At 37.1% G+C, this 23,264-nt stretch overlaps 1 protein-coding gene across 2 annotated transcripts in view; it reads left to right on the top strand.

Moving 5' to 3' along the window:
- The window catches only part of LOC145684345 (uncharacterized), a 46,065-nt gene that overhangs the window by 8,326 nt on the left and 14,475 nt on the right, over positions 1-23,264 (top strand). Inside the window, exon 2 of one of the 2 annotated variants that reach the window (XM_081756554.1) lies at positions 2,094-5,774. The exons of the other annotated variant lie outside the window; for it this stretch is intronic. Within the exon in view, the coding sequence (XP_081612680.1) occupies positions 2,094-3,399 (1,306 nt within the window). The 3' untranslated portion in view covers positions 3,400-5,774. Of the gene's footprint in view, positions 1-2,093; positions 5,775-23,264 lie in introns of those variants that run through there. 2 annotated transcript variants of the gene reach the window in all.

The following is a 23,264-nucleotide window of genomic DNA, read 5'->3' as shown; positions in this document are numbered from 1 at the left end:
ACGTAGAAATACTTAATTTTGTATCGCGGGAATCAAACAGGTAATATTAATGTGAATTACTAAGGATGAGACGGTGATTCCATGAGGTTTTTTTTTCGCAAAAAGTAGAATGCTGCATATAGGTAAAGAAGCACGTCCGGAAAGCATAAAGGCGTTATTTGAAACGGAAATGATAAAAATACTTTGTTTCCCTTCAAATAATTTTTAAGTCGTGTACTACAAGGTTTCTTATTGTTTTTAATGTGGCACGTGTTAAAACATCTAAAGAGGTGTATAAATTGATTTGAAGTTATACGGGTTTACAGCCTAATTTAACAACATCCGTTTGAAAAGTAGTTTTCTTAAAGTTTTTTGTATGCTTGCAAAATTGTGATCACTTAATTTCATCAGACAATGCGTAATAGAATTCTATACACTAAATATTAATTTTATATTATATGGTAAATTTATATGTTAAGAAATCTACGTAAATTTCTCGTTTCCAACTCTTAAGGTGTAGATTACTTGCTAACTTTTCTGAGTAAAGATTTTGTACTAAAAACGTCACTTCCCTAACCTAATCCACTCGTTAGATAGTCTGCTTTTCGCGTGAATTTTAAATCGCTTACTTGTAAGGTTTTCAATCTAATGACAGTAACATAAAAAAAAAAGGAAGAAAAAGTTTTATGGTTCACATATAGGTCTGGCTAACTGCAGTGTAAAATTTAATTTCAATCAATTCACTTATTTCCTTAGCTAATGCACCTATTTCCTTAGCTAATGCCTGATTAGCTGGTTGTCAAGTTTGTGCACTGAGATATAATATGCATTTCGTTCATCATCTTCCTCCGGAATGTTGTATTTCCCGAAACATTGGTGCACGCAACAGATTTTTGAAAGTAAAAAAAGCTAGTGTGCAACTCTCCACTCTCTAACGAGAGAGACCGTCAGATTTTAATTTTTGACGTACTCATTTCCTTATGAAACCCATTTCAATGAACGTAACATAATAAAATGCCACTTAAATGTAGACAATCGACATATATTAGATAATTCATTTCAAGCAGTTCAGCTTCCTGTCTTTTATAATCTAACACATAAGATATTTCTTCCATTTTTCGGTGTCGTATTGTAGCATTTATCTTCACACACTCCTTTTACTTTAAACGTAAAAAACAATAATTTCTAAAGTGTTTCAGGATGTTAATAACACTGGAGAGCATCGTTTGCAAAAAGGCTGTAAGAGGAGGATTTGAAACCCAATGTAGCATTTTGATTTCTCCAAATAACATTACACTATGTTATTAGAAATTTAAATTATATGTTCTGAGCACAAACGTACAAGCATTAGTAATAATATAGGTGTGACGAAATTGCTAATGGTTGTCCATATTACCTTACCGTTGATTTCTGGAATCATATCATACATATCAAATAAATAAATAAATGTTACCAGAAATTGAAAGCTCAACACATCTCAAATATATTTTATTTTCATAAGAGGGCCCAAATATGTATCAAATGTAACTATGTAGCTATATGTCAACATCCGCAAAGATTGTAGTACCTATTAAAATTTATTATATCAAAATACAAGATTATATTAAAAATACACGTAGAGATTGATATACTGATTGAAATGACGTTCTTTGTGCAAAATTTCAAACTTTTTATGCCCTTCCTTTGTTTCATTGTCATAATAACATTTTTTTGTAGCTGCAATTGCAACAAGTTCTTCTAATTTTTAAATTTTCTGATATAACTATTAAAGATATATAAATATTTTTAGTGACAACGAATTTCTCTTTTTGCTGTCAATAATGAAATGTTTATTCGACGTAGTACAAAATAATTTTTGTTCGTATGTACTTGAGTTAACTCTAATATCGTATATTTAAAGGAATGCAAAATTTGATATAGTAAAGCATATTTTGAGAATGGAGAAACATGGGAAATCCTCGATGGTTCTTGGTTCCATATTTGTACATGATTCCATGTAATAGATCAAATGTTAACGTAATTCAATCATTAAATATAATGAATGATTTTATATCTTCGCTGATACTTATTAATTACTTCAATTCACATTTTCTTGTTTATTGAATTTGTTACAGACGAAATAAAGTATTTGCTGTTCACAGAGAAGCGAATACGTTTATTACATTAAAGGAAACAGTTTCTTATTCAGACGAGAAATCTGATACTACGAAGCAGTTTGACAGAGGATTTAATCAGTTGAGCTTGTCAAGGTATTTGCTTGTACACAAAAGTGAAAAGCGACATACGTACCAAAATAGTGATAAACGCTTTAGTCAAACTTTAGCCTTGTCAAGTCATAAGTTAATACATAAAGCTACAAAATCCCATAGATGCGAAGAGTGTGGACAAGGATTCACTGAACGTTCAAATTTGAATAGACACATTTTAATCCACAAAGGGGAAAAACCTCATACATGCCAAGAGTGTGGAAAGAGTTTTCGTGAACGTTCTAAATTGAATACACACATATTAATCCACATAGGGGAAAAGCCCCACACATGTCAACAGTGTGGAAAGGGATTCAGTGAACATTCAAGTAGGAACAAACATATGTTAATCCACACAGGGGAGAAACCTCACACATGCGAGGTGTGTGGAAAGGGGTTTAGACAACGTTCAACTTTGAATACACACATTTTAATCCACAAAGGGGAAAAACCTCATACTTGCCAAGAGTGTGGGAAGAGATTCAGTGATCGTTCAAGTAGGAAAAAACACATGTTAATCCATACAGGAGAAAAACCTCACACATGCGAGGTGTGTGGAAAGGGGTTTAGACAACGTTCAACTTTGAGTAGACACACATTAATCCACAAAGGAAAGAAGCCTCATACTTGCCAAGAGTGTGGAAAAGGATTTCGTGCACGTTCAACGTTAAAAGCGCACATTTTAATCCACACAGGAGAAAAACCCTACACCTGCCAACAGTGTGGAAAAGGATTCACTAATCGTTCAGGTATGAAAAAACACATTTTAATCCACATTGGAGAGAATCCTCACACATGCTTAGTGTGTAGTAAGAGGTTTAGAAAACGTTCAAATTTGAATAGACACATTTTAATCCACAAAGGGGAAAAACCTCATACTTGCCAAGAGTGTGGGAAGGGATTTCGTGAACGTTCAAGATTGAATTCACATATATTAATCCACACAAGGGAGGAACCTTACACATGCCTAGTGTGTAGTAAGAGGTTTACAGAACGTTCAAAATTGAATAGACACATGCTAATCCACAGAACGGACAAGCCTCATACTTGCCAAGAATGTGGTAAGGGATTCAGTTTTCGTTCATATTTAGCGAAACATATTTTAATACACAAACGACGGTATCTCAAATATGAGGAGAGTGTGGAGAGAGATTTAATAATCGCCCAAATTTGATGAGCTAGATTTTAATCCTGACTGCCGAAAAACCTCATATACGGCAAGAGTATGTAAGGGATTAAGAGAACGTTGACATTTGTGTAAACACATAAGCCTACAAATGAGAAAAGCTTTACACATTTAAAAAATGTGGAAAGAGATTAACACAAACTTCAAGTTTTGTCAGACGTTCATCCACAAACGTAAGAATTCTTATCATTGATAAGAATGAGGAAAAGTATTTACTATACGTTGAAATTTGTTTAAAAATATTTTGATCCGCACACGCGAAAATCCTTCCACATGCCAATTATGTTTAAAGGGATTCAGTGTACGTTCAAGTTTTGCTACACGCATATTAATGCACATAGGAGAAAAACTTCACACATGGTAGGAGTGCTCAAATGGTTTTAATCGTCATCAAATTTTGAGTTCCGCAAGTTCGAAAACTCTTATATATGCCAGGTGTGTAGTTAGTGATTTAGACATCGTCCACATTTGCTAAACACACGTTATTCCACTCAGTCGAAAAATCTCACACCTTCGAAGAGTATGAAAACATAACAATTAGTTCAATTCCGGGGAAACATCTTCAATACTGGGAAAAGATGGGTGTAAAAAAGTGTGAAAAACTATTAATTGAATTACATATTTTGTTAGTGGTAAAACGTTGTAATACAACTGAAAAGATTTACTGAAAAATAATGTTTGTACATGAAAGGATATGACGAGGTTACACATGTGTATAACCTTACTATATCCTTCGAAACATCATAGTTGTCATATGTGTAACCTGATTATATCCTCACTAAATTGGAATCATCATATTTATCAAAACTGTGCTATAAAATTCGCTCAATATCACGCTGGTTAAGACAAATGTTAAAGGTGACAAAGTTTCTACTTGTCGCTGTGTGGTAGAATATTTTCGCGAAGTTCAGAAATCTAAAAGATTTTAACAATACAATAATAGTAATAATAACAATCACAATAATACTAAAATATCGTAAGTGATAACAAGAAATCTTAACAAGAACTGACAACAGTTTGTCAACTAAAATGACATCGTAGTGCAGAGTTATATCCTGCTGGAAAATGAAGTTATTCTAAGAGTGTATACGACATTTAGGAAGTCTGTAGAACAGAACGTTGAACTGTTGAATGCCTAGGTCGTACTATATGAAGGAAAAATATGTTACGTGTTTGCCTGAAGAGTATTCGGAAACAAAATTGTGAGAGTAGCGTTTCAGACCAGAGTTGGCCATGTTTGAATTTATACAGATATTTGAGGTCAATGATTTTATGACGAATGTTACAAAGTTGTGTATTTATTTTTCACAATAATTCGCGTTTTGTCGTGTACGTGTGCGAGACTCTCTAAAGCGTGGTATTGCGAGGAATAAATAAGGAATTGAGTTAATCGGGGATAGGTTTTGTGGGAACTATCGTTGTCGAGATAGACGAACAATATTCCAGTTTTTTATTTGAAATTATTGTCTTGCAGGAAGTTGCTAAGGATTAAATGCTCTTTATTTTTTTAATCTGTGCAGATGTCCTATAAGACGCATTGAATGCTTGGTGAAAGTGTATGTTCTGTGAAAGTTTTGTGTCCAAAGAAACTCCGAAATCTTTGACACTGTTGATTCTCATGATAGGCAAACTATTTATATGGTATGAAGTATGTATAATATTTTTCTTTACGTAGAATGTTATGGATTTACTATTATCGGATAAACTTTTAAGGGCCATGTGTTACAACAAAAGAAAATATTATCAATTTCCCTTTGAAGTATTTTGGAGACTTCTATTCTGTACACTCATGTGAAGATTCTGCAGTCTCCTGTTAATATGAGGATTAAGCTGATATTTGAGTTGACCCAACTAGTCGAATCATTAATGTACAATATTAATAAGAATGCTCCAAATACTCTTCCCCGTGCTACTGCAGATGTTACAAGTAGGGGGTTACAAATCGATCCTACCAAAATGAATCTTTGGGTGCAACCTTGTAAGAAGCTATTCAACAAAGATAAGTGTGGCTCATGAACACAGAATCTATTGAAGATTTTGTAAGTTATATAAGTATTGTTAATGAAATCGAAGGCAAAAGATAAATCGAAATAGGTGGCGCCAAGTTGTGCATTGTTGGGAACACTATGCAAGCGTAATTAAGCATGTTAATGAGGTTAGTGAGACAATAGAGACATGAAACTATGTTGAGCTGTGTTAATGTAGGGAGAGGTGAATTTGAAAAGTTTGTCTTTGGTAATTTTATCGCAGACGATTGATATATATGAACTGAGCGAGATATTGCTTTAGGATGACACGATCGTTCGTTCAAGATTTATAAATGGTAGAGACGCGGTTTTTTTTTTTTTTTTTTTTTTTTTCAAGAACAGGGAAAACAGCTTTCCCTGAAGCATCTATTAAAAATGAGCGTAAGTGGAAAAGAAGTAATATATATTTTCGAACGCAGAAAGTTCTAGCTTATATTTTCCGGGCCAGAGGCTCTCTGAGGACGGAGAGAAAATAAGAGAGACATCCTCTGGACGAGTGATAGATAAACGAAATAACATAGATGAGTAAACGGATTGAACAGGGAGGTATGTTGTTTGACAACTTGAGAATTTGTTGCAAAGTATTCATTAAAATTGTCTGTTCTTTCCTCACCTTCTGTCCTTGAAACATCACTGTACATTACAAGAAATATGGTAGAAGTTTTACACCTAGATCTGATAAAAGACCAAAGTCGTTTAGGGTTATTGATGCTAGGGTCTGAATTTTTTGAAATATATTCTAGGTATTTGCATCTCAATAGCTTTTTTGTGTAATGTCCTATATCAGAAAATTATACATATAGAGTAATAGGTTGACTGGAGGCTGGTCATACACAGCAGGTCGTAGCACGGGCCCTCCGTGTACATCAAAGTGTGATCTCAAGATTATGGCAACGATTCTAGCAGACAGGAAACGTGTACAGGCGCTACAGTACGGAACGTCCACAGTGTATAACACCACAAGAAGAGCGATATCTCACAATCAGTACCCGCAGACGGCCACGGAATACAGCAGGTAGCCTTTCTCGGGACCTTGCCACAGCCACCGGAACGGTTGTCTCCTGACACACAGTCTACAGACGACTGAACAAACATGGTTTATTCGCCCGGAGACCTGCAAGACGCATTCCACTAGCCCCTGTTCACAGGAGAGCCCGTAAAGCCTGTTGTCAAGAACACAGTACATGGTCAATGGAACAGTGGTCCCAGGTTCTGTTCACGGACGAGTCCATGTATAGTCTGAACAATGATTCTCGCCGGGTTATCATCTGGCGTGAACCAGGAACCAGATACCAACCCCATAATGTCCTTGAAAGGGACCTGTATTGAGGTAGTGGTTTGATGATGTGGAGTGGGATTATGATTGTTTCAAATACACCCATGCATGTCTTTGACAGAGGAACTGTAACAGGTCAGGTGTACCGGGACGTCATTTCGCCTTTTCAGGGGTGCACTGGGTCCCACCTTCCTCCTGATGGATGATAACGCACGGCCCTACCGAGCTGACATCGTGGAGGAGTATCGTGAAACAGAAGATATCAGGCGAATGGAGTGGCCTGCCTGTTATCCAGACCTAAACCCCATCGTGCATGTCTGGGATGCTCTCGGTCGACGTATCACTGCACGTCTTCAAACCCCTAGGATACTTCAGGAACTCCGGCAGGCACTGGTGCAAGAATGGGAGGCTATACCCCAGCAGCTTCTCGACCACTCGATCCAGAGTATGCCAACCCGTTGTGCGGCCTGTGTACGTGTGCATGGTGATCATATCCCATATTGATGCCGGGATACATGCGGAGGAAACAGTGGCGTTGTGTAGCACATGTGTTTCTCAACTTATCACAAATACCGTGGATATCACCAATACTGTGGTACCGATATGTTTCGTTTGTTCGTATATTGTGTTCAAAATGTGCCTATGCTATTAGCGCCAGTTTTCTGTAGTACCACAATCTGCAATTATCCTTAATTTTTGAGCATGAGTATTTGAAAAGGCACGCCGGAGTTCCCAAGCCTTTTCCTTATTTCGGAATGTGTGGCGAGTCACTTCGCCGTGCATGTTGGAAATTCCATTGATTTTGGTCTTTTGGACGGTATAAAACCTTTTACTGTTGCATAAAGAACATCGGCGAAGGAATCCAGCGCCTCGCTATTCTTCCTTCTAGTGAAAGTGTCCACAGTAACACGAATATTACTTTCAAAATTTCATCCAAAGGGGCCTTCCTTCAGTCAGGTAGCAGCTTTCGTTTTGAGTTGGGTTGCTGGCTGTTGAGGATGAGAGCATGATAGGGAACGCGGAAGGTCACTTCTAGAAACTCGTGGTCTGAAAGAAGCAACTTTTTATGTGAGATGACACATTCTGTAAAAAAAAAAAAAAAAAAATGGAAATGCCAAAATCTGTGTTGTTATTTTTATGCATATTGTGCTATCCCAAAAGGAATCTTCAATAGAACATTCGACAAGGGTGTTCAATTTGTGTCCGATGCTATCACATGTTTACTGTCGATCCATTCTAAGCCCAAGTTATAGTAACCAAAATCAACATTTTCATCTTGTGACGGCTTCTGCAAGTGGTTCGTGGCATATTTCAGCTAAACTTCGAGAACTGGTTCTATGTGGTCTCCAAAAACACATGACAAAATTTGTGTTTTTGGAGAGACTTACCCGGCCCAGGTAATTTCACACTCACGTACGAGATCGTTCTGTGCTCTGCTGCCCCATTTATTTTAATACATACTAAGACTTCAGCCCCTGGTCTTGCGGTTGTTTTTGTATAAAGAGAGTTGTTTGAGAAACGGCATTGCACTGTTCCCTAACGCGGGAACGGTCGACAGGTGAGCGCAGCGCTAACCCTGGTTTATGTTTTCGTTTCAAATCCGCCCTAGTGGAGTTTTATATAAACACATCATAATTTTATTTGCGATTTTATTTTAATAATAGTGATAATAATAAATCACAAAATGTCAACATTTAGAAATGTGTTGAAAATAAATCCCGTATAAAGTCATAAACAACTATAGAAACGGTTTTATTGTAAGTGAGTGCTGCTCTCACCTGTCGACCGTTCCCGGGTTAATGATTCTTTCAGCCATGATTCACTCACCACTACACAGCCACATTCAAGCAAATAAATATTAATAGCACAGTCCGCAAGATTGTGTTTAATGCTTTGTATATTTTAGCAGTATACTTCAAACGTGGTTTTCTCTTCATTGCACTTCGGACAAGCAGTCGTCTGTACATCGCCACACAGCAACACTAAATACAGAATATGATTTGTTACACATCTGCGTGAAATCACGTTGTCAAAGTCTGTCTCTGTTTTCTTGCCATCTGTGTTGAGCATTCTAAATTTTATTAAGTAAGCAGCAAAAATAATGGTTTTTCGCTGCATTTCGAGCTCGAGATATTGTGCGTTGCGTTGTCTAACACAGACTCTTGCCGTAACCGTTCTACTGGGCTCATAATGGAAATGATAAAACACAGATATAGCACAAATATTCTTCCTGAAACAAGAGCACGAACTTCACCTTTCCTACGTTTTGATGCTATCTGTTTTAGCTTAATGCACAGACAATCCTAAATACGTACAAAGTTTTCTTACTTTCAAACTTAACATATTTATGGTGTGGATACCCGCATCAACCAAATTCTGTCCAGCGGGCCGCGGTGGCTCAGTCGTAGAGCGTTCACCTCTGTTGCATGGGGTCCTGGGTTCAAACCCTGCTCCCGCCACGTGAACTTTGTGGTGGACAAACACCGTGTGCGTGGGTTTCCTCAGGGTTCTCCCGTTTCCTCCCACTTTCTTCATTCCACCGTTTCATTCATTTCTCATAATCACCGTCTCCTTAAGCCTAACCGGCATAACGTGGGACGTAAAACTTAAAGATTTAAAGATTTCAAATTCTGTCCAAAAGGTTTGATCCTCGAGCGATAAGTTTCCACATAGTTTTCCTTCTCCGTTTACCTAGTCCCACCCAAAAGCTATACCAACGCATAACTTTCTCCACATTACAGACTATATCGAAATACTACTTCTCACCTATATCAACAAACGATTCCAAGCCCAGCACTTATTACTTCATCCAGTGTCCAATGCCTCGCTTTACATCCCACACCACATCGCTATTACCATACCCCTTGTCTCTGCTGTTACGCTCTATCAGTACATTTTACCCCCGTGAGATTCGTTGTTTTTAAATATATCTGATTATATTATTCATTTGCATGTTCCACTCTTACATCCATCATATCCTGTACAGTAATCACCTTCTACACAATTTGGCTTCCCCTGTTCTCAACATCACATAGAGCTGACCCTACGCAGAACACAGGTTCATTTGTCTGATTTACAAAACCCATGTGTTATCCTGTGCTTCACACCTGGCCTTATTCTCCGTCGTCGCTATCACTTTTCCATTTTCCCTTATTGTCTTGCATTTATTTATTGAATCGTTCTGCCTATATTAAGTTGTGTATTATATATGTTTACTACCTTCATGACCCTAATTATTAAACTTCCTTACGTCCATTTTGTTTTTCTTTCTGATTTATTTATTACTTGTTATAAAAATTAAATAGAGCACAGAGCACTACTTATATTTTGCACGATAAATTCCTTTTCATCTCTCACCTTACTGAGGGCGTAACCTTCTCATAGGTTGCTTGCAATTTTGGCAGGCCGGCAAAAATAGTGCATCCCGTATTGCGGCCCTTGTGGTGAGGCATAGTTGCCAAGTCCACGTTTGTTTATTGCATTCCCGTGGACGCACGCTGATTCGAACACATTAACAGGCGACAGGTTGCAAGAGATTGAGAGTTTTCACGAGTGGAAGCTGACTGAAGTACACAAGTAGTACAATCTGTTATCATAATTTTCATTTTTATCCTCATTTTCTCATCCCATAATTGCGGATACTGCTTTAATTTGCTTATCTTATCGTATATGATCATTGACTATGGATTATATTTTACACATCCTTTGAAAATAATCGAGAAGTGGAGAAATCGACGAGAGAGAGCATACACTGAATCAAGTTCTCAGCGTTCTCGTTCTTCAATTAGTGGCAACCACCAAGCACCATCAGCGAGTTCACCACCATTTAAGATGCATACAGACGCACATATCTCAACCTCTAGCTCTGACTCCAACCAGCGTACATGAATTATAAGCTTTTACTTCTCCAGGATCACCCACGCTAAGTTATTTCGCAAGTGGTAGAAACAACAAATAGACACATAATCAAATAACAGTTTTGAATCCGTCACACACACAGTTTTGAAATCTTCGGGAAAACTGCAACTTCAACTTCTCTCAACGGGACCCGGACAAATCCGCCAAATGACAAATCTGCCAATTACCAAATGCGCCAAACGCGAAAATGACCAAATGTGCCAATTGTGAAAACGGACAAATCAGCCAATGGACAAATCTGCCAATTACCAAATCTGCCAAACGCGAAAATGACCATATGCGCCAATCGCGAGATGGACAAATCTGCCAATGGACAAATCCGCCAATTACCAAACCTGCCAATTACCAAATCTGCTAATGGACAAATCTGCCAAACGCGAAAATGACCAAATGCGCCAATTGTGAAAACGGACAAATCAGCCAATTACCAAATCTGCCAAACGCAAAAATGACCAAAAACGCCAATCGTGAAAATGGACAAATATTCCAATTGACAAATATGACAAACGGAAAACACCCAATTCTGTTTGTATTTTCATCAAATATCTGGATAATCTAGTAAAAAGAATACAGAAAGAAATTATTTATGTATATCAAGCAAGAAACTAAGAGTAATTAATAGAAAGTAATCAAATCAGCGCCCAAATATTTGAGGATTGGAACGAGGTAACCATTTACAATAACATTAACGTTTACTTAGTGGGGGAGACCGGGGCTGGTTGATGAACTGCATATAACTCTTTCATTAATTAACATAATGAGCTGTTGCTGCTGTTAAAAGAGCGACCTATGGATGCAGTTGCCACCTTCATATGGAATTTGTAACTTGCGGATTATGGTGTCTATTAGATAAAGAGTGTTTTTGCCAGTCTGAAGTATTTTTTCAGTTCTCCGTTACATCACAGAATCGTAACTATTTGTAGTACAGAGGTAAGTAATATAGCATTAGTTAGATCTGAACTTTGTTTTTATGAATATTCAAACAATAAAACGTAAATGCCAAACAATTGCTGAGTAATTACGACTTTGTTGCACAACATGGGCTTGGGATTAGTTGGCATATAGCAAGTGCGCCAAGCAACCCTGTGTGGAATTTTATTTCATTTTACTTGTATTGTTACATTGTTTGTTTTATTGTTGTGTAGTTTACAGTTCTACCAATATTTTACTTCAATGTTATAGAATAGCATGCACGTATTGAATTACGGTCAAAATTTAGAAATCGAGATAAGACTGTATGCCAGACTCTGAATTTTCTGAGTAGGCCTAATTCTCAGGATCAAGAATATTTTGTATGTGCTCTTTTCTTACAAAAATAGAGGTCTACCTATTGCTTTTTCTTTCTTTGTGGAAAGTAGGAAATAAACTGCATTTCTCAATAATTCAGCTAAAACATATCTTAGTTTCTCTTAGCTACTTTGTGAACAGCGGGAAATAAACTAGCTTTCTTGATAGTTCAGTTATTTTAATTACATTTTGAAATAATATGAAGAATTAACCTACACCAAATCATATTAAAACTGATGTGGTTTGATAATCTTGTAGCTTTTAATGTCATGACAACCAAGCTAGAATGAAAGAAAGAAGTTTTCATATTTCATAATGTTGATTCTTTTAAACGTTGTGAATAAAAGTCATTTCAAACTTCAAATGGCCTACTTCATTGCAATATATATAATAGAATTTTAAAAAAATAACGTTTATTTCTAATAAATCCATTTTTTTGTCTGTCTGTTTTGCTATATTTAAAAAGTATGCCAAGTAGCTCCACAATATCAGCCAACCAGCCCCTTAGTAGGGGTCGGTTGGCATACTCCGTTTTAAAAGAAAGAAAAAAATTATATATCGAAAATTGTAAGCAACAAAACAAAAACAAAAATTGAATTTATTAGAGGAAACACTGGTCTGTCCGTACACATCCATTACATTGCAATACAGTGCACAATCTGCACATTAAAAAATAAAGAATGAAAAGTTCGCCAACCAATCTCGGTCTCCTCTATATGTTTAAAAAGTTGGTTATTTTGTGATACCGGAGAGACATATGACGTAAAATTTCAATAAATCGTACATGCTCTAATGCAATGAGAGATAATTTGCTTGTAATTATGTATTAACTTTGATGAATTTATAACTGTTAAAAATGAATGTTCTTGTTATTTGCTGAAGTGATTGCCCCCTTTCTGCACTGAGGTTATATTTTCGGGGCGCCCGACCTCTTGGACAGGCAATACTTCTTAAAATGACGTAGTTGCGAGAAATTTTTAAAGCAATCGTTGCTTGTCTTCGTACCTTTGACACTTGACTAATGTTGTAAAATTTCCGGAAATTTTGAACCCGTTGGTAAAAAACAGTTTTTTCCGGTTTCTTTCCGGAAAAATTGAAAAAATTGGGAAAATAAAAATCTTTGTATCAAGTTAATTTTACTAGTAATGGAATCGTTTTTCGTCAAATGCGTGAAAGTTATTAGTTGAGAAAATTCAATATTGCGACTATTTAAAAAAGAAGCAATCTAAAATAAAACTGTTCTAATTATTCTTTTGAAAATTAGTAGTCTGCACTCATTTCCTTTATATGCTTTTTTAGTCGTTTATTCGTAGTTGTGCATTAATTAAAGGACTTTAACTGCTGCATATACATCTACCATCATGAAGCGTTTCTGTTGCAACAAATGCAGTTCTTAAATGAAACCGAGTTCTTAATGTGCTCTTTGATCTGGTGAAATTTTGTTAATTTTAACCAAAATACTTCTTAAAAGAGACAGCAGTATACAAATTTCACTAATACTTATGCACTAAAACATATAATTACTATTATTTAATATTCTAATATGGACTTTTATATAAACTTTATGCATAATATTTTGTATGTAAACAAATACTTGTTTTCTAGTGTGACAAATTATGTAAAAATGAAAGTGACTATATTTGTAACTTAACAACTTTTGAACCACCAGACCGATCTCGAAAAAAATTTCAACATAGATGGTGTTTGGGCCTACGATGGTTTTTATCATTTCACTTTGAAAGTGCAACTTGGAGGAAGGAAGGGGAAATACATATTGAAAATGACCGACATTGGTGTCAAATCCATAATTTTCGGGGTAGCTGAGATGAACAGTGACTCTTTCGATGCTGTTTAAATCCAAATTCATCCCCGCAAATTAGGGGAAGGTGAGATGTATATATATAAATTATGGAAAATGATTGATATTAGTGTCGAATCCATAGTTTTTGGGGTCGCTGAGATGAAGAGTAACTTCTGATACCGTTTAAATACAAATTCGGCGCTATAAATTAGGGGCGTGGCTTCGATGCTGTCTAAATCCAAATCCATCCCCGCAAATTGGAGAAGGGAAGATGTATATATATAAATGATCGAAAGTGACCAATATTAGTGTTGAATCCATAGTGTTTGGGGTCGCTGAGATGAACACTGACACTCCCGATGCCGTTTAAATTCAAATTCAGCGCCGTAACTTCATTTTTTAGGGCGGAGGATTGATATATAAGAAAAATTATTTAAAAAAATGACCGTTATTAGTGTCGAATCCATAGTTTCTGGAGTCGTTGAGATGAGCAGTAACACTTCCGATGCCGTCTAAATCCAAATTCAACGCTGCACCTTGGGGGAGGGAGAAGGGAGCCGATTTAGGATTTAGATTTCTGCATCTAAGCCCATTTAGCCCTTCACGTTTTTTGAGGGATGACGTCCCTCGGCGAGCACACAATCTGGGGAAAGGGAAGAAAGGATGGGGGAACAAAGGAAGCGGCCTGGCACCTATAAGTTAGGTACCACCCTGGCATTTGACTGGTGTGAATGAGGAAAACTCAATCAGGGTGGCTGATCTGAAAATGCGTTTTACACTTTTTCGACCGAGTGCCCCAAAAATGGCCGATATTAGTGTCGAATCCATAGATTTCGGGGTCGCTGAGATGAACAGTGATACTTCCGACGCCGTTTAAATCCAAATTCAGCCAACATCAATACTCCTAAAGGAGGAGGGTAACGTAAAAGTAATTGAAAACGACTGATACAAGTGTCAAATTATTGTTTTTGGGGTACCAGTACATTATTGACAGTTTTGGTGCTCTTTATGTTCAACATGAAACGTATTCTCCCCGTGCGAAGAACGCTTGTTTTACTAGTATTTATTAATAACGAACGGAAGTTTTACATGTTAAATTTTTAATATATTTCTCGCTGCTCAAATTTACACTTATGCGGTGTATATGTATGTGTAAATAAGATAATCTCTTCTTCCGAGTTGTTCTAAAAATATACAAATAATAAAGAGGAATTTTTACCAGAAATGAGAAAACTAAAAAGTAAACTTAAAACCTGTTGCTTTAAGTACTTTTCCTGCTAGCTATATACATTGTATATATGCTGCAGACACGTTACAGCAAATAAGATTAACATCAGGCGAAGAAATAATTTTTAAATTGTATTTGCGGTATTTGCCGATATTTCCGAAAGTTTTTTTTTAATGGGTTCAAAGTTTCCGCAAATTTTACACAGCACAAGTAAGATACGTATCTCTATAAAATATATATTTCATTTCAATATACCGGTATTAATGATTCTGGCTCCGTTATTTTAACTCTTCCCTCTCATAAAGCGGGAACTTCATAAGATTACTTAAGATAATTTAAATGCATCTATCTTAATTTTATTTTAGTGTCTTTTGTAGCCATAACTCCATTCTAACATTAAAAGAGAGGTGCACATACATTTGTTGACACAAATTTTCCCTATTCTAATGCAAGAAACATAAACACTCAATGATCTCCACTGTAAACTAGTCAATATAAAATAGTTTTCATTTTAAAAGCATAACGAAGTAAAATATTCGAAAATTTCAATTTTCACAATTTTTCCGTTTTTTTCCAAGCTCGGGAAAAAACGGTAAAAAACTGTTTTTACCCAAAATTTCCGGGTTTTTCCAGGCCTTCACAACACTACACTTGGCCAACAGTTTTTGGTAGTTGCGATTACCACATATTCTCCTAATTTCACGACCTTTAGCAGTATTGCCAACTTTAACATTCATTATCATATCTCCTAAACGGTGTAAAATATCAAATTGCTGTAAACGGCATTATGATCATTACGCCGTTTACAATAATCTACGTAATTAGATGTGATACTTATCTCAGCTCATTTTCGAAATAAAACCCTTTGCAAGAAGTGAAGTTTTTAATTTCTTGTAGCTTTTTTCTTCTGTTTGATAGAAATACACCATATGCTGACCATAGTATTCGACACTAAGGTGCTTTCGATGTGCGAAGCATCATCCGTCTCACTTGCGTCATTACTGTTGTAGAAACCTCCAAAATTGGAAAGTTTCTGGATTTTTGTGATATTATAGCGTAATTAGTTTCCAACACTGAACAATAAAAGTGGTATTGTTTGTTTTCAATTTGTATGTAGACTTAAAATTTGTAATAACTTAACGTAGTGCTATTCAAAAAATACAACTTTGTGTTGAGTTGGCAATACTTTTCATCCGGTGATATTAACCAATACGTGGCTAGGTGTCTCCCTTCCTACAGTTGCTTCATGCAAAGTTTCGCTTCCCTCCCTCTTTTAGTTTTTCTGTTATCACGGTTGAACATTATAAATAACGCACCCTATATATATATATATATATATATATATATATATATATATATATATATATATATATATATATCCGAAATGGTGTCTAGTAGTAAACCAGAAGGAGACTCGCACGCTGAGAATTAGTCGACGACGTATGGAACCGGCCGCGCTAGCCACTTATGTCCTACCCGTAACTTCCTGTCCATGGTGAAACTTACAGGTTTCCCTAATGATAGCAAGGCGAACACGGAGGGCTATCACCAACATGTCTGGCCGGCACGGTGATTTTTGCCAAATACCTTCAACTTGTTTAAACAATCATGCTAGGACACAATAAGCCAAGACCCTCATTCTCCGGAAGCCGAACTGTGTCTGGGCAAGGCAACTTTCAGAATCACATGCAGGCAGAGGGTGCTAAGAATCCCTGGAGTTACAGACTAGGTTGTCATTTAAAACTGACCATGGCTACATACAATGCAAGATCCCTGGCTTCAGAAGCAAGATTTCAGGAGCTGGAAGAAGAGCTACTGGGACATCGTCGGATTGAGCGAGGTAAGAAGAAAAGGAGAAGAATTAATCGAATTGAAGGACGGACACTTATTCTACTACAGAGGATCAGAATGTGGCAAGACCGGCAGAGTGGGATTTCTTATCAACGAAAAATTGAAAAACAAGGTCCTTGAGGTAGATAGTATATCTAGTCGAGTAGCAATGCTTGTAGTCAAACTCTCCCAGAGATATACACTACAAGTGATTCAAGTGTATGCACCTCCCACAAGCCATTCAGAAGAGGAAGTGGAAATGGAAGATAGGTTGTTGTAGAAAAGAGTTGGAAAGACCTTCATCCAGCAGTGTATTGACAACGGTTGACTATGATTATATTATATATATATATATATACAGGGTGTTTAATAAGTAATGGTCGTAAATTAAACCGTAGATAGTACACGCCAAAACTAACAAAAAAGTCTTAGTAAACATGTGTCCGCAAACGCTTCGTAACGGAGATAGGGGCTGTCGAAAGTGTGGGAAAATGAAGTTTAGAGACGAATATCTCAAAAAGTATGAATCAGACAGAGGGTGGTCCAATGAATGACTATCGAAGTTAGACCTGCACTATGCAGAAATGCATGGTTGATAACTTCGCAATGCGCACGCAAGGGATTCCTCAAAGAAACGGAGGGATTCCCGGAAAATTATCCAAGGAAAGGGTGTTCGAGATGAACATCGAGGGCGAGTCTATCCACCAGTAATTCATAAGTCGTGGTACCAGGACGAAAGCTCGAAAAGATACAAAGTGGCGGACAATGTTTACGTGCCGTATGTGGTTGCATAACCAGCAAGAAACGAGAGAGGCAATCAGAGTATGGTGATGTACGTTGTAAATGGCCCCAGGAAGAATTCCGACAATTAATGCATACGTGCAAGTGTGCAGCACTTAGGTAGATCAAACGGTATGCAAGGCACTGATGAAGCATTATGTGCTAAGCAGTTAACGTAACGAATATCAGCAAACTGGATTGCAATGGGAAAAGCATGCCAACATTCGAGTATGTGGGAGGCGAATCTGAAACATTCCGCATGTTGAACGCGTAAATGTATTACAACAAGCAAAAAATGATTGACATGTCGTGTTTGTCCATATCAACAAACAGAAATTGTCATGTTGGTAATATGTACAGTATTAATCATAAGGTAAACAGTAAATACCCAGATGTGTAACCACAAAAGAGATGCATGAGAAATTAACGTAAATGTTCTCTCACACGGTTAAAGAAATGTGCTGGCGCTCCATCATGCATAAACCACAGTCGCTGACGCTTATCGAGAGGTATATCTTCGAGTAGAAGCGGCAAATCGTGTTGGAGAAATCGCAAATATGAGATCCCAGTTAATGCATTAGGAAGAAAGAATGGTCCTACGAGCTGATCACCTAAGAGTCCTACTCACACATTTAAGGAAAACCTACGCTGATGTCCTAACTCCACTATTGCATGTGGATTCTCAGGGGCCCATTCATGAGAATTGTGAAAATTTACAATGCCATCTCGGGTGAATTGTGCTTCACCAGTAAATAGGACGTCATCAGTGAAATGAGGATTACCAATAATTTGTCTGCGAAGCCACTGACAAAACTGCATTCTCGCCGAAAAGTTTTTGGGGGTCAGAGGTTTTGACACGTTGCAGATGGTATGGGTACAACTGCTGTTCTTGGTGAATGTGCCTTACGAGAGCATTGGATACGCGTTCGGAAGGTCCCACACGTCTTGTGCTCGTTCCTGGGTTTTCTTCCACTGCCTGTAGCACGCGTTCTTCTAATTCAGAGGTACCTACTGTCCTTGGCCTTCCCGTCCTGGAACAATGTGTAAAGCTCCCATATTCTCGTAGCTGCTGATGTTATGCAGAGTTATCAACCATGCATTTCTGCATAGTGCAGGTCTAACTTCGATAGTCATTCATTGGACCACCCTCTGTCTGATTCATACTTTTTGAGATATTCGTCTCTAAACTTCATTTTCCCACACTTTCGACAGCCCCTATCTCCGTTACGAAGCGTTTGCGGACACATGTTTACTAAGACTTTTTTGTTAGTTTTGGCGTGTACTACCTACGGTTTAATTTATGACCATTACTTATTAAACACCCTGAATATATATATATATATATATATATATATATATATATATATATATATATATATATACAGGGCGGTAGGTAACTCCACTGACAAACTTTGGGAGGAGATTCCTTATACGAAATGAAAGAAAAAAATTCTAATAAACGAAAAATGTCTCCTTTCAGAGTTATGATACATTGAAAATTTGAAAAATCATTTTTCAAAACTCTCTAACTTAGAAACTATAGGACCTATCCCAAGCGGTTTAAGGAATTACACAGGAACTGGTATAAGCTCTATCTAAATATCAATGTTTCAGAATTCACCGGTACCAGCGAAACGAACGCACCACTAGTACTTAAAGGAGTATTCCTATACTTCAACTTCCTTTTTACAGTTCCTTTCACCGATAACAGAGGATGGTAAAACATGGATATATGTCCAGTGAAACTTGTAGAAACCGGAACTTGCATAAAACGGAAATCTGTCTATAATGGAAACTCCTCAGAGTTCTTATCGCTGTTACTCCTTCGAGTAAAATTCGGACCCATCGCCTTCCGTTTTATACAACTTTTTAACTATATATATATATATATATATATATATATATATATATATATATATATATATATATATATATATATATATATATATAGGATAAAGGAACCTAATATGAAGATAGGCACCTAATTTGAGACCCCCATCTATCTTGTAAAGCAAGAGCTGCAATGTAGCGGAAGCGAATGAAAACAAAAGGAAATATGGCACCACAGCACAGGAAGTCACGTCAGCTCTTTATGTGGAGAGTTGTTGGCAGCGTGGGTGCGGAAAAGAAATCGTCGTCCGACGAATGCTTCCTTCGTGTACAAATTAGGCTTAAAATGGATAAGGTAAGTTGATATTCAATCTATCTTTACTTTGTGTCGTAGCAGTGATTGCTTTTATTGTCCCATGCAAAGAATTAACAGTTTACTTCCACTCATAATTGAGATGGCATTAGTCATATGTCTATTCGTCGAAGGTCGTATTATGAGACCCGTAAAGTGTTCTGTATATGAGACCTGTCTCATAATGTGACCCGTTTATTAGTGTTGGTCTCATATTAGGGACTCTTTTATATATAAGAGTTTATGTTGATTTTCATTCTCATTTTCCCCATTTTAACAGTTACGTTGCACATTAACCCTTGGAAGACCAGGCTGGAGGGTCAAATTTGCTCTCAGTTTCTTTGGTTGAATTCAAACTATTTTGTTTTTTCTTATTATTAGTCTAAACTTAAAGTAGATGTGGCGCAGGCACTTTTAATCTCCCCATGGTCGTCCGTGCTTCCTGTTATTGTCCGAAGTCTCAAAGACCCGTTATGATATTGGAAATAGCATACAATTTATGGTCTGGGTAGCTAAGCGTGCATGGTCTGCTTTCAGACATTGATCAAACTTAACATTAGTAGATTTTGTATAGTAATTTGTCCAGAAATGCCAATGCAATTTATACTTCAAAGTACTTCGTAGGCTTATAGTCTACAATGATATGGCAGTAGCCCGTATCGAGACATATATTTGTTTAAAAGTGTAACACATGTACTTTTGACCTCCAATTTCTATTAATATTTCCCTGTTGAAACAAACTTCAGAAAATTTAATATAATTTTAAAACAGAAAGTAAAATAACAACATTACTTAACATAAATCAAGAAATATATAAGAAGCCGTTTCCTCTAAAGAAACACTTGTCAATATAATGAATTAGGCATTAACATTTTTGACTTTCTCTTAGAAAAAGTTAATTTACTTTAGGAATGATTACTTGCCGTATGATGGAATGATACTCAGGCCCTACCTACACTTTACCCATTGTACCTCAGAATAAATGTGAACAATGTGCTCTGGAAGGTTTTATTACAAGAATGTTTATTTCTTTGTTTCAGAGAGTGATCTCATCAACTAGGAAAAAATGGAACCCAGAAAGCATGATAATGGCAATAAATTGTGTTCGAAGAGGTGACATGGGTTACAAGAAAGCTGCGCGTTATTTCACTGTCCCCAAAGGAACATTAGAACGCTATGTGAAAGCTAAAGGTAAAAGTCCTGAGACATTGGTGAGTGTTCGCTTAGGTAGGAAACCAGTTTTGCCAGAGGAGCTTGAAGAAATGTTGGTGAAATACTGTGTGGACATGGACGCCAGGTTTTATGGACTAAGAAGAAGTGATATAAAACGAATTGCTTTCCAGCTCGCTTTGAGAAATTCTCTGCCTCATCCATTTTCAGAAAAAAAAGAAGCGTACAGGAAAGAAATGGTTAAAAGGTTTTTTAAAGCGTCACCCCCAACTGTCTATGCGGAGTCCAGAAGCCACTTCATTTGCCCGAATTAAAGGATTCAATCCCAATAGTGTTATTGCCTTCTTTGATATATATGAAAGAGAACTGGCAAAAATCCAAAACAAACCACATAGATAGTTTAATGTGGATGATGCAGGAATTTCAGTGATCCAGCAACGAATGAGTAAAGTTATCAGCTTTCGCGGGAAAAAAAAATGTCGCCACACTAGTGTCCCAAGAAAGAGGTAAACTGATCACAATAGTGTTTTGTATGAATGCAGTGGGAACCTATGTTCCTCCTCTGATGATTTGGCCACGGAAAAATATGAATGATGACTTAATGGAAAGTACACCAGCCGGATCCATTGCAGCATGTACCAAATCAGGATGGATTCAAAGTGAAATATTCTGCCAATGGTTTGATCAGTTTTTGGAATACACGCGACCTTCAGCCCAAGATCCTGCTATTCTACTTTTGGACGGCTATTATTCGCACGTGCGAAATTTGGCAGTGATTGAAAAAGCGAAAAAGTGTCATGTTTTTATTGTTTGTTTACCGCCCCATTCAACACATAAAATTCAACCTTTAGACGTTGGTTTCATGTTTCCGTTCAAAGCATTTTACGCACAAGAAGTTGAAACATGGCTGCGCCAGAACCCAGGAAAACCACTAAAACTTACAAGAATCGCCAAACTGTTTGCAGGTGCATACAACAGGTTCACTATGGCAACATCAGTGAATGCCTTTCGAAAGACTGGATTATTCCCTTGTAATAAATATATTTTTCGTGATAAAGATTTCGCAATACATTCTGCCATCTATATGCAGGGTCAGTCAGTTGAAGAGCCACAACGAGGACAGTCAGTAGAATTGCCTAGACATACAAGTGACGTAGACGCTCAATCAAACTACAGCGGATCAGGCCAGCATGAAATGGAACAGGAACCTGAAAAAGCTCCTGACAATAATGCCGTTGTAATGCCAGAAGAGATTGAACCCCTCCCCACATTAGATATTGGCTCACCATCGGGAAACGCCGGGCCATCTCGCGAAGTGAATCATCAAGTAGTTATCACAACAACACCATATAAAGAATCCCTTGAGAAGAAACGTCAAAAGGTGGTCAGGAAGAACCTCTTTAGTAAGGATGTTCAAGTCAGACGCGTAGTGCAGTCAAGAAAAAGCAGCATTCAGGTAGGCCTATTTCGCGTTCTGCTTCACGCAAAAAAAAGGAAGGTTGCATCGCAGAGATTTGAAGATTCCACAGATGAATCTGACGACTGTTTTTCATTAGCAGATTCGTCAGATAGTATTGAGTTAGATGAAGATGAAGATGACGCAGAATGTGTATTTTGCGGTGCATTTTACTGCGTTGCATTGTGGTGAAGAGTGGGTATAATGCACGCGTTGTTACAAGTGGGCTCATGCTAATTGTGGTGCAGATGACGCATTTGTTTGCCCTATGTGCAAGAACAAAATGTAAATGCTCTTTGATCTTGTTTTTTTTAATCAGGTAGCTCATTTAAGTGCAGCTAAACTAGCTCAATGGCTGAAGTTTGTAACTGTAGTTTCATACAGTATTCAAAGATTTGCTTGCCAAAGGAATAGGCTAGTCACTATGATACAAAAAAACATTGTTTGCAGAAGTTTATAAACTATTTTGTTTCTACATTTTTCTACTGTTTTTTCCGTAAGCACTGCAACTAACCTTGTGACTGACCCTCGTGTATAGAATGGCTAGATTGTGTAGATTCCAAGTTTTTCTATGTATATTGACACTAGATATTACATGACACAAACTTCTTATCTCTCTTATCTTGTCGTGATTTTCTTATCTTGTCGTGGTTGCAAAAAAGAAGATGGTATATTCTGTCTTACAAGGTCTTATTGCATTTTCGCCGATCCCAAGAGTTTCGTCCAAAGAGTGTCTACTATTGGACGATGAAATAATGACGCCATACACCTCTTGTTCCTTACTACCTCATCGACCTTTAGACTTTGTGCTCTCTTTAGTTTATGATTGAACCTGTTGAACCATACATTGGGTAAGGCTCAGCTGAATGCCACTCCCCAATTTAAATGCGAATTAAGC

This window comes from Thermobia domestica, chromosome 4 (genome assembly GCF_964235325.1).
Source record: "Thermobia domestica chromosome 4, izTheDome1.hap1.1, whole genome shotgun sequence".
In the NCBI taxonomy this organism is placed as follows: domain Eukaryota; kingdom Metazoa; phylum Arthropoda; class Insecta; order Zygentoma; family Lepismatidae; genus Thermobia; species Thermobia domestica.
Note: the sequence above shows the minus strand (reverse complement) of the source record. Positions and strands in the feature narration are given on the sequence as shown.